Genomic DNA, 12,725 nt, shown 5'->3' with positions numbered 1-12,725 from the left:
CTGCATTGGGCAATAATAATAAAGGAAGCTTCTGCGATCCTAGTCATTCATGAGCCTTACCCCAGTACCGCGAGCAGCAGAAGGCATATACTCGACACGAATTTTACTCGGGCAAAGACCGAATATAAACTGGAATTTCATAATATTTGGAATATAGAATCTACTTCCATTTTGTACGGGTACAATTGCAGTGCTGAAATATCGAGTATTTAACGCCTTGTTTGAGCTTATGTGACTGTATTTACATCGACAGCAAAGTGGTTTTCCAACTGCGCCATCATTGCATCCACTTGTAACCCGTCATCTATTGATCGGATCAAGAAAGGAATTCTGTTGGGTTAATGGCGCAATATTGACAACTGCAACGAAGGGGGAGATCTGAGACCACTGAGCCAACCATTGCAGTACAGGCAACATTACATCTCCATCGTCACAAAGCAATACCTGGCCTGGGCAAGCGATTCGCACCCAGCCTCAACGCAGCAGAGAGAAGAGAGAGAGGGGTCTGGTAGACGACATCGTACTCAGTGATGTATCTTGGCTTAGGGCTTCCACCAACAATGAAAAGGGAAGTGTATAGCGCGGTCAACTTTGTGGCGAAACTATTACAGACAACTAACAGGAATGTCGACCGGGGCTTGGTGGACAACTTCAGTCGCGTTCTAGTCGGTCTCCTCTGCGAGCACTACAACGCACACTGGTTTCCCGAGAAGCCCCACAAAGGCAGTGGCTACAGGTGTGTGAGAATAACCCAGATGGGAATGGACCCCATTCTAGCCAAAGCAGGTGAAGCAGTGGGTATGAGTATAGAGGCTCTCTACGATATGCTTCCACACGAGCTCGCCGTGTGGATCGACCCCGCGGAAGTCTCCTATCGCATCGGCGAAGAAGGCTCCATTTGTGTACTCTACGATGGCAGTGATGATGATGCCTCATCGTCGTCATCATCATCATCCAACCTCAGTGACCTATCGTCTTCGCCACCAACCTCCCAGTACTCTACAGACTTCTTCAACAGCACGTCTACAGCTGACTTTGACTTCAACTTCAATAGCCCAGTCCCTGCCTTCCACTGACCACTGGACTCCTTCAACTGGACTTGCGGCGATAAGAACACCTTGAGAACTTCAAACCTGAGATGACTTTTCTTCATCTTACTTCATTTCTGACCAACTGACTGCCTCTGATCTGGATGAGATCTTTGGCAAGTTGGCAGCAAGTTTGCGTTCTCTGGGGGAACAACAACACACAATAGTGCAAACAATTTTTTTTTTAACCCTCATGTTTCACCTCTTCCTGGAATCTTCTGTTGCTTTGCTTTCTATATTCCCCAATTGTCATGTTGGTAGTGAGATTTGTTGCCAATCTCTACACACATTCCCATTGCCCTATTCCAAATTAAGACTGAGTGGTGTGATTGTATTAAGTGTATGATGCCTTTTTACCAAAAGAGTCAAATTGTATACGTATCGACTCCCAATTGTTTATACCAGCATCTTGTCAACTCATGTAATCAATTCTATTGTGTGTGCCATACTAATTCTCGGTCGATTGCATGTGCTCCGTCCACGATGTTCTTTTGCACATTTGATGGGGTAGAAACAGGTCAAGAGTACTCTTCAAACAAACTCATAAGTGCTTTTCAGTCTGTGCCTTGTTCATGATTTGTTTGACTTGAAATTTAAAACAGTTGAAAGCAACCTAGAAAACAGCAGAGATGATAAAAGAGAGAAGTGGATATCTCAAATCCTCTGATTGCAATGAAATGCAGTGATCATGGGAGTGTTCGTCACATATTCCGTCAGGGGACGTCTACAGTAGTTGAAAGAGTTTTTCGTCATGCCTCGCCCAGAGTCACTCGTGAGCAGGTCTTGCGTGTTAAAAAAAAAAAAAAAAAATGTTGAATGTATAGGAAAAAAAAGGGGAGGATAGAAAAACACTTGAGGGAATATGATAGATGCATGTTCATCATTATTCATCAGTGGGAGATGTGCAAGAAGATGATGTTGAGAAACACATCAGCTTCTAGTTGTGTAGGAGTTTGTCATGTACACTGCTGTGCCTACAGAACTCTTTAAATCAGTATTACAAAGTATGGTCTTTGGGAAACAAACTTTTCTTTGTTTTGTGGAAAGATTTTTGAACAAGTACATGCCAATTGTGTGACACTTGCCATAGAACTTCTGTGCTGTTATGTGCAAAGCATCTGTACAAAATGTGCCTGAAAGAATCTGGCCAGATGTTGATGCAGAATTTTCTAGTTTAACAAGTACACATAATTTGACAAAAAGGTGCAACCAATGATTAGAAGCGCATGTTGTTAGTCCAGCATGCATAGGATTGGTCAAAAGAACCTGTATTCTTGAGCAGCCTAGGAGAGAAACCCAATTTTTGATCAGTTATACAGCTCTGTAAATTCCTAGAACCATGATTGCAGGATGCTCTCTGTTTAATCATATACTTAGCATTATAACAGCAAAACAATAAACCTATCTTTAATGTAGCTACAGCTGACCCGAGCCAAAGGCATTCATGCATTTTTATTTTGCGAAGAGTGTGTACCTTTAACTTTTGCAATATCAGTACTGCATAGACATTGGTTATTTTTCTGACAAGTGTGTATTCAACAGATCAGGAATGCTGAAACATCGCATTCTTTTTATGTGTTACCATGGAAATATGCTTAGCAACTTTCTTCTGAATTGATTTGTATTTTAGAATTTAAAGGAAAGAAAATGTGTCTATTTTTCTCTAGAATGTAACAAACCAAAACATCTTGAAAGGCTGATATGTGGTCACTTATTTAACTTTATGGTCTTAAAGAGTGTCACGAAAACACATGTATGATGTTACATTGAGCCAAGGAAATTACATTAAATATGTGTGTCACTGGGGTTGCAGTTTGGTTACCCAAGCTTTTTCTATTTTCTTTTTTAAATGGTTGCATCACAAAAAGCAAGAATAGATTCATCCTTTCCTACAGTAGATGTCAAGTCCTTTTTAACAATTATGGAAAGATTTGCATATATGAGGTTGGAACACAGCTTTGAGAATGAGTGCTATTGCCTGTGACAAATCCCATGTTTTATTTCATAATACTTCATATGCTAATTGTGTGTTCTGTGAATGAGACCTTGTTAACCACTCCCTTTGTACTGAACTTTGCACGTGCCCTTAACTTCTCTTGTGATACACATTGTCTTTTTCGTTATTTTTATCCCTTCTCAGTTGCTTTGTTGTTGACTTAGTAATTGTCTCAGATTGGAGAATCTACTTATGGGATGTGTACCCATCAAAAGTGATGACGCACTTGATATTGTTTCACTGGGCCTTACCGACACCTCTTGATTTGTATGCTTTGCTGTTCAACCACAGCCTTTTAAAGTGTTGTTTTATGTGGACATGCACAAATATTGCAACAGTAAGACTTCCAAGAATGAGTTTGACCTTGTATTCAAGCCGACATGGTGCTGTTTAAAAGAAAAAATACAGAAAATAGGAAAAAAAAAAACGGGACTGGCAGCAATCCATTGACTTTTGACATGACATGTGAAGTGGTAGTATTTGGTGTAAGTTTTGCTAACTTGAAATCTCTCGACTTGTACTGTTTATCGCTGTATATTTGTATATGGACTTTTTCTTCAAAAGATCTTGACTATCCAGGTCACTGTTTTGTGCAATGGCATTAAATACTCTCTGAGAATGAATCGATATGTGACCTTTATTTTTTACAGTTCTGCAAGACTTGGATTTGTATTATTGAATGACTGTGTCCAGAATTGTAGAGGATTTTTTGAATGAAATGCTTCGAAATAAAATATTTTTGTTCATTCATGAGAAAATATATATACCTTTCTATTCTTTTTTATGGCAGTTCATTTCAGTTTGTGAGATGTGGCTTGCTTGATTGCTTTGATTTTGATATTGAGAATGGTGGAAAAAAAAGAAGAAACTGAATACATTGTATCAATGTACGGCACATTGCAGTGTGTATTCATTTTCACCCTCACAGTTTGTTTCAGTTCTTCATACTGTGCACCCATGCCTCGTCCATTCAGGCCTGATATTCATAGAGACATGGCACATTGAGATAGAGAAATAATGTCCAAATTCCTTTATTAGTTTTAACTGCATTTATGATCACTGCTAAAAAAGATCACCAAGTGCGTAGAATTCTGATCTTGCTTGGGATCTTGTTCTGTCTGAAATTTATCATTGTGCATGATGAGCGTTTATTGGATTCAAATGGAGTGATCTAACTGCTCATCTGCTCGATTTGCAGCACCATTTTAATTAGTTTTGAGGTGTCCGGGATACAACATTTTGGACATTCAGAAACTTATGTTTGATTTTCTGATGTGTGTATGTTTGATCTCAATTTTTATGCATCAGGGCCCAGTGGACCTATACAGAAGTACCGTTGCACATGGTGTGGAATAAAGCACAGTGGATTGTATACAAAACAAATTATGCATTATCATCCAAGTGCTGCTCTGTTTCAGCCTGGATGAATTTAAATTGCATCAGGACTGTACGCAAAGAATTGTATTTCAGGACAGAACACAACAGCAAGAACAATGAATGAATATACTCTTGATTCCCTGTGAATAGTTGAGTCCATGGCAATTCTGAGCAGCCATACGCTGTGACCCAAAAAAGTCACACGATAGCAAATGAAGCAATCACAAAAATCATCCGCCTTTCTTTGATAATCGTCAAGTGTTTTCTCTGTAGAGTGCTAAAAGAGTGAGAAATGTGGTGTTGCTACTGTGTATTCAACATGTATGGGTGAAGTTGCAAGGAAATACAGGTGTAGCTTGCAGAATTGAGTTGAACATGCATGGGGGAATGAAAATGAAATCACATATATTGGCCTACATGTACGTATAAATAACTTCAGAATTATAGATGGTATATTATGGCATAATTGATGATAAATACACAGATCTGAAAAAAAAAAAGCCTGACTTGCAAGCTACATCATGTGACTTCAACGTACACAGAGAATGGGACAAATACATGTAGTCTCTTCTCTTTGATAGAAAACATTTTGTGTTCTTTAAGATTGACATGCACCAGTGGTCCTTGCGCTGATTTATGATCCATCCTGGTCTCAAATTGCAACAACAGATGAAATCATAAATCTTGCGCAAATGACAGCATGATAAAAATGTTGTACTTGGGCAATACAGCACAGCCTCACACAAAAGTCTATAGGTCATGATAGGAAACTCAGACATAATCTACATGTTGATGGCCATTGTGTGACCTGTGTGAACTAGACTTCTTCCCAGTCTTTTGTAGATTTAATGGTGTGTGTGTGTGTGTGTGTGTGTGTGTGTATATGTTTTGTGCATCATGTGTGGAAATTCCACTTTTTTCCCCCAAACATACAATCTGTCTCATATTTGTATATATGTGTATATATATATATATATATATATATATATATATATATATATATGATCTACATCTCTCTCTATTTATATAGGCCTATGTACATATCTCCCTATCTCTCTCCCTCTCTCCCTCTCTCTCGTATATATATATATATATATATATACATACATATAAGAATTTCGTTACAACTGAACAAATAACAAGAAACATAGAGCAGATAATATTGCGGCCTGAATTTTTATTTTGTTGTAACCGTCGACTTGCCCTAGTTAGGCTCTTCAGTGCAAAGTACAGTTGTATGTGATGTTTGCCTACCATAATGCCATTTTTGCATGCCATATTCCTTTGCATACCACTGAAGAGTGATATACCTGTTTGTAGTATATACTGAGAGATGAAGAATTTCCAAGTGAGATATTTCATGTGATGAGTATTTATTTTTTTTTTTTACTTCTGTATACTGATGTGCCTACTTGCACATGCCAACATATTGCTGTGTGTGGCATATTTCTTCTCTCTCTCTCTCTCTCTCTCTCTCTGACACGCTAGCCGGCCCATTTCTCCATTTCATGGATGTCGAAAATAGGAGTGACCAAATTATTGGAAGAATACTGGTGTATCAAATACAATATCTGCAAGATACCAAACGTCTCTGCGTTGCTAGAGGTGCTAAATTATAGGTGAAATCTGTATATACAAGGACAGTAAAAGTGGATATTTTCATACGTGTAATTCTTCATTCTCAGCTGAGAAAAATGAATTTCATACTTTTGATTCCATGGAATCAAAAGTAATATGTTATTACACATAACAAGCAAAGACATTCTTGCACTTATATGTTTGCTCTAGTTTCACGTTACACATAACAAGCAAAGACATTCTTGCACTTTTATGTTTGCTCTAGTTTCACGTCACACAAACTGCAAATATTTCCACTTTTGCAGCACAAGTGATTTTGCAGAGTCCACAACTCACCATACATGTATTTCTTTGTCTTTGTACCACGATACAGTGAGAAACTCGATATAACAAGGTAATTCCCATGGTTTTAAGTCCTCATTATAATGAGGATCCCCTGTATTTGTCATGTGTAGTCTACATGTGAAATACACTGGTGACATATTTCTTTCTTCACAATGTAGGTGTACATGTATTCCTGCCCATGCTACTTATCCTTTGAAAAATGGACTGCAATGGCAAGGTTGAGCCAGACAATTTTTTCCCCATGTTAACATCACAGGAAGGATTGTTTCTTTGTTTTGTTTTGTTTGTCGAATTCCTCTTTCACTTTTTCTTTTTCCGTTCATGGTCCACAGTTAGTTTACTAATTTCCTGGAAGGATGCAGTGTAGATGTGTGTTTACTGGCACAGGATGCTACAGTAATAAACATCTTCATGAACACAGCTTACAACACAGCACAGGCTTTGCCGATGTACAAAGCATACAGTTTACTTATCATAATTTAGCCCTGTGTGTGTTTGTGTGTGTGCCCAATGCACCTGCTGAATAGTTGTATACCAGGGCATGACATTAGCAGTGGTCCATGGCCATTAAGAATTGGTGTTGGGCCACCAAATTCATCTTTTGATGGTTAAATCGGGTAACTAAGATGAAAAATGGGTCGTAACTTTTGCTTTTATTTCAGGCCACTACGTATCTTTTTGGGGCCACCAGAATTCTCAGATTTAAAGATTTTAGTGGCCCGAACAGGCGGCCAGACAAAAAGGTTAGTGTTGAGACCTGTATTTATAGCGTATACATCCTGTTTCCAACACTCATTTGGTGTCTACTGATGGAAACCACAACAGACTACCTAGGGTCTGGTTGTGTGTCCTGTCTTTAAAGGGGAATTTTGCTCAGACTTGATGTGGATTGAGTGAATGCAGCATTATTAATAGAATCCATCTGAGAAGTTCAAGAAAATTCAGACATTTTGTTCAAAAGTAATGAATTTTTAACGTTTCAGTGCTGCCATCACTGGATGAGAAAACTAAAACAGTTTGTGATGCCACTGCTGGACAATATACAGAAAATATAAAGAAAATTCCACAAAACGTCATATTTTATGAAAAGCACACATTTTCTGGACACTATACGGACATAAGGTACATATTACCCTTGTGCTTTCTAAAAGAGACAAGTCAATTACTCTTTCATTACTCTAGAAAAATACAAATGTGTCAAATTCTCTTTATGTTTTCTTTAGATTTGCTGTTCAGCAGTGACATCACAAACTGTAGTAGTCTTCTCATCTAGCTATGGCGGCACCTGCATTCAGTCAATCCACACTTTGGTATATATTTGGGTAAACTTTAAGTCTCATATTTTTTTTCCCTTTGTCTGTCTGTAACAAAATAGTCCCAATAGGTGGGTAAGTTTCTCCCAAATGAAAAAGTACACATCAGCACGATACGGTATTATGAATATTGTGCAGTTTATTGCATGGTACTGACTGGTACACACGTATGTACATACAGAGGTATCGGGTAGGGCACATAGGACAAATGATAACAAAAGTGGAGCATGTTACAAGATATGATTCTAAACTAGTACTGGTAGGTGTACTCCTGTGGGGGGAGGGGGGTTGGTCTGATAACACCCTCAATCCTTGTTTTTAATGCCAACACACATACACATACACAAGGCCAACAGAAATGCTTGGCTATATTCATATGTACATGTATAATACATGGTTGGTGTCGTAAAAAGTGTGTGTGTGTGTGTGGTGCTGGAGTGTAAAAATTTGGTAAAAATGGCCAACTCTATTCTTCAAAGTGATCAAGTTCACATACACTTTTACAGTTACAGTTCGTTATTCCAAAGGTTCGTTATTCCGAAGGTTCTTTAGTCTGAAGGTTTGTTATTCCGAAGGTTCATTATTCCGAAGATTCGTTATTCCGAAGGTTCGTTAATCCGAAAATGTGATAAGGTTTGTTATTCCGAAGGTTCATTAATCCGAAAATGAAATAAGGTTTGTTATTCCGAAAGTTCGTTACTCCGAAAATGAAACAAAACTCATTATTCTGAAGGTTTGTTACAGACCCTATTTCATTTTCGGATTAATGAACCTTCGGAATAGCGTACCCTTTTTCATTTTCGGATTAACGAACTTTCAGAATAACTAACCTTCGAAATAACGCCACAAATGTTCGGATTAACGAACCCTTTGTCATTTTCAGATTAATGAACGTCTAGGTATAGGGAATTTGTGTGTTTCGGATTAACCAACCCTTGGAATAATGAACAGCACCCCACTTTTACACAGTACTTCTGATGTACATACAGTATGTCAAGACCCCTTATACAAACCCTCACACATCAATTGCTCATGTAATTGGGTATAATCATTTTTTTTTTTTTTTTTTTTTTTGTAATACCACCGGTAAGTCACTGTAACTCCTGAGAATTGGAGAACCGATTCTGAGGTCAGACGACTAGCTCTGTGTTCAACCACGAGACAAAGAAGAGAATATCCTGTTGATAGCGACCACTCCAATGACCATCCCTTATTTCCTTTATCGCTAACACATGTTACGAAAACAGGGAACAAACACATGCAATGCTTGTTCTTTCTCCAGAATTTCACTTTCAAATAAAGCTTGTAGGGATAAATCCAATTCTGGGCCTCTGGGAGAGGAAATAAAGTCTACTGTAAATCCTGCAATGCTTTGGGTATTCGTGAGCAACCAAAGAAATTCTATTGTTGTTATACATGAATTGTCTTGCATAGTTCAGCTATAACAATAGTGTACGGTCATATCAGGACCCTGTTTTATGAGGAGTTATAATTGATTATATAGTTGATTTCTATGGTAAGTCTTTGGCAGCCTGTGTGGTAAAGAAATTTATAATCGATTATCAAATATCTTTTGAGAAGACAGGGCCCTGCACAGTCAAAGTGTAGCCACTTTGTTACAATGAATAGGGCCTCAGCAAGGAGTGGTACTTTCAGACTGATAAAAAGCATGTGAACACGGCAAAAGATTTGCCAGTCTTTACATCACAACTTTCTTGTATATTCACAGGGAAAAAAGACAACTGAGCAAAGGGCAATTTTCAGTAATTGAACAGCATATTCAATAGCGAGACCAAAGATTTCCTTGTTAAAAAGTGACGAGACTTCAGCACTTGAAAATTTGAATCTATACAGGAATAGATTACAGACACGCTTACATGACAAACAGCGATTTGATAGTTCCTGGTAGAAATGCAGCAATTCTCTGACAAAATTTCACACCCTACATATTGGCAATGTTCTGCCACTAGATCCAGAAGAACGAGATATCAAAATTAGCACAAAACCTTAAAAACAATGCATAACATTGACAATACAGTACACATGTACGTTTTGATTTTATGCAGCTGAAATGTCATTACATTGAACACTAAAAGCAGGGACGCATCCAAGAATTCAGTAAAGGGGAGGCGCCTTTAAAGGGTGGCGCATATGTGCCCCCCCCCCCCCATTTCTTTCTTATAATTTCTTTTGTTTTAACAAAAAATAAAGATGGGGTGCATGCCTGCTGCGTCCCCTTCTGGCACCGCCACTGAAAAGTACTTAACCCTTTCTGGACTTCTGTGAAGAACTTCCACTGTTCTTACACATGGCAATCTATCTATTGGCTGTGATAGGCTTAGTTTGTGTCAAGCGATGATAAAGAATCAGAATAATCTACATGTACTTCTCCAAATGTTCTCTGTGACTTCAAAGGGCATGAACACTGCATGTACATGTGCTTCACTGTGCACCAATCACGCTGGATACTAACATTCTGGTGAGTGCTGCACACATCACGGCAAAAACCAGTGATACATGTACATGTAGGCCTATTATTTCAACCCAATAAGTAGCTGCATTCACATTGCTTATGAAACAACTTTGAACCTAAAGACTGCTCATGCCTTAACAGTGAACAGAGAATTACCATTAACACCTAAATGGGCAGACATACATGCGGTGAGTTGCATAACTTTAGGGATTAAAAAAAGAAGGAATAACTTTTTTTCTTCTTTTTTTTTTGCGTGCCATTGACACACACTGCGGAGGAAAAATATCCTGAGTTCAAAGAAGAAAAAAATGAAGCAGGACTGATTATTACATTGTAATGCATATTGCAAAAGTGAATTTTTTTTTTTTTTCACACACAAGAGTGACAGCTTTTTTTTTTTTCATCATGTTGCCAATGTTGACAGTCTGAAACTTTTAAATGTGAGTGTGTGTTAAAGAGGCTTACAGAGAATGCTGCACACATCAAGGCCCAAACCACCGACATCCCTTCTATCCAAGAAGAATTTTCATGCCGAACAAACATTGAGGAATGATTTATCCTCAGCAGCTGAATCTTGTTTAGAAAGCAGAGGATGAAGAGAAGGAAGAGCAGACAAAAACCACCAAGCCCAGCTAGCTCCCTGAGGTGGAACCTGGCTCACTGGTGTGCTAAAAACTCACCTTGACATCAAGTTCAGCAGGAAATAGTACATGATAACTTTCAGTCCTTGGACCTTTCCTTGAGAGTAACATGGACTCAAGGCTAACACCTGGCAGAGCTATTTCTCCTTTCATCGAAATTCATTTCAATATTGGGACAGGTTGTTTTTTTCTTCCTTACTCTGGCAATAAACAAATAAATCAATGTTTGAGAATGTATATGTCATGCATTTATAACTTGCTTATATTCCATTGAGATTAGACTAGAGGGTAGTAAACATTTATAGATTGGGGAGGAAAGGAGGGGGGATGAAGATCGGAAGACATAAAACATTGGCTCATTGTTGATTGACTAAAATGATTCATGGGATGAATATCTTAGTAACAGTAGACCCATCACAAGTGAACACTGGCTGATTACAAAGACAACTGGAAGATTTGATTGGCAGATGAAAAAATAGGAGGATGTATTTAAAATACCTTTCACTGCTATACTGACTGTCAGAGTTTGGCCTAAAAATCAAAGGCTTGTTACTCTGGTCTTTTGTACACTATCCTGAAAAGGTCATATGAATCTGGAATATGTTGTTGGAGATAAAATACATCAATACATCTAAGCTATCCATTAGAATGTATTACAAGAGAATCTTCTTCCAGGGATAATAACTATACTGCATATGAACAATCTAGCAACAAAGAGAAATTTTGTAAATACATCTACACATTTTCTAACATTATCTTACTGAGACCATCACGATTATTACAAAAAAAAAGAAGCTAATTGTATCTGGTGTAAAAAAAATCACAGGATACGTAAACAGTAAGATACTTTAAACCCTTCATGACAAATACAGAAAATGTCTCAAGAATTACCACACAGTATTGTACGCTGAATCATATCCAGGGAGTGATAATAGGCACAATATTGGCAGAATGTTAAGAGCAAGGCGGCAAGAGACCTCTTCTCCTGATTCATTCGTACATCCAAAGTCCATGTGACTATCAGGTGCATGGCAATTGAATTAGGAGTCTCTTGCACTTTGTCTGATAATCAAGACAAGGTCACATGACCTCATCATGCAAAGTTATCACTATTTGATCCACTTTTAACATGGAGGGCATCAATCCTTTGTTACATAGTACGTTCTGGAAGACTTTGGCAAAATCTGTCTTATGATATACACATCGCCACCTGAAAGTCAAACATGTAGACCACAGCTACTCACAAGGTCACTCCTATGTAGCATGCATGGACAAGAAGGTGTAACATACAGGGTCCATACATCACTTCGCTGGACATTTCCGCTGTCTCCATGGCGATAAGCAGACACAGGAGTCTTGCTCTCCATAATAGGCAAGGTATCCTGTTCTCCATAATAGGCATGCTATCGCAGCATGAACACAATGTCTGCCTCTTATGGCTCGTGATTGTTCTGCATGCCATGCATCATCTTTGCAAAGCTTGTCCACCCACAAGACGATGTCTGCTGCCCCCATTCTCCCACTTGGAGACAGTCTTTCTAGTCCTCGTCCATATCTTGCTCCTGGTTGGCCTCCTCGTCATTGTCATAGAATGCGTCCGGGTCCAGGCCCTTCTCTAGGAGTACTTCACGGTACTGTGTCTTCCACACCTTAGGGTTGACATTATCACCATAGAGCTGTATACCAAATGAGCAAGGGGCATGTAGGGACAAGTAACTACCACAGGCAGATAAATATAATTATAGAAAACAATTACAAAATCAGGCCAACAAGCACAGTAATGAAGAATTCAAATGCACAGGTGATTCAAGAGGGAATGACAGATTGTGCAACATGATTATATCATATGTATTAGCAGGAGGACAAAACTGACTGGAAGAAATATTCTGTGTTAGCTACACATGTTTCAACCCC

General features: G+C 38.5%; 2 protein-coding genes across 3 annotated transcripts in view; one reads left to right on the top strand and one right to left on the bottom strand.

Annotated features, from left to right (window-relative positions):
• On the top strand, window positions 1-3,963 carry LOC140246124 (protein BTG2-like). Its single transcript, XM_072325563.1, has one exon. It carries the CDS (start codon window positions 531-533, stop codon window positions 1,074-1,076), a length of 546 nt encoding a protein of 181 aa, XP_072181664.1. The 5' UTR covers window positions 1-530; the 3' UTR covers window positions 1,077-3,963.
• A 3,855-nt stretch (window positions 3,964-7,818) lies between these two features.
• The window catches only part of LOC140246123 (non-structural maintenance of chromosomes element 3 homolog), a 39,553-nt gene continuing 34,646 nt past the window's right edge, over window positions 7,819-12,725 (bottom strand). For both annotated transcript variants that reach the window (XM_072325562.1, XM_072325561.1), the window contains one exon: window positions 7,819-12,487. In XM_072325562.1, coding sequence (XP_072181663.1) covers window positions 12,350-12,487 — 138 coding nt within the window. In that variant the 3' untranslated portion in view covers window positions 7,819-12,349. The remainder of the gene's footprint in view (window positions 12,488-12,725) is intronic.

This window comes from Diadema setosum, chromosome 2 (genome assembly GCF_964275005.1).
Source record: "Diadema setosum chromosome 2, eeDiaSeto1, whole genome shotgun sequence".
Lineage (NCBI taxonomy): Eukaryota > Metazoa > Echinodermata > Echinoidea > Diadematoida > Diadematidae > Diadema > Diadema setosum.
The sequence above is the reverse complement of the archived record's forward strand: the minus strand, read 5'-3'. Positions and strand labels throughout refer to the sequence as shown.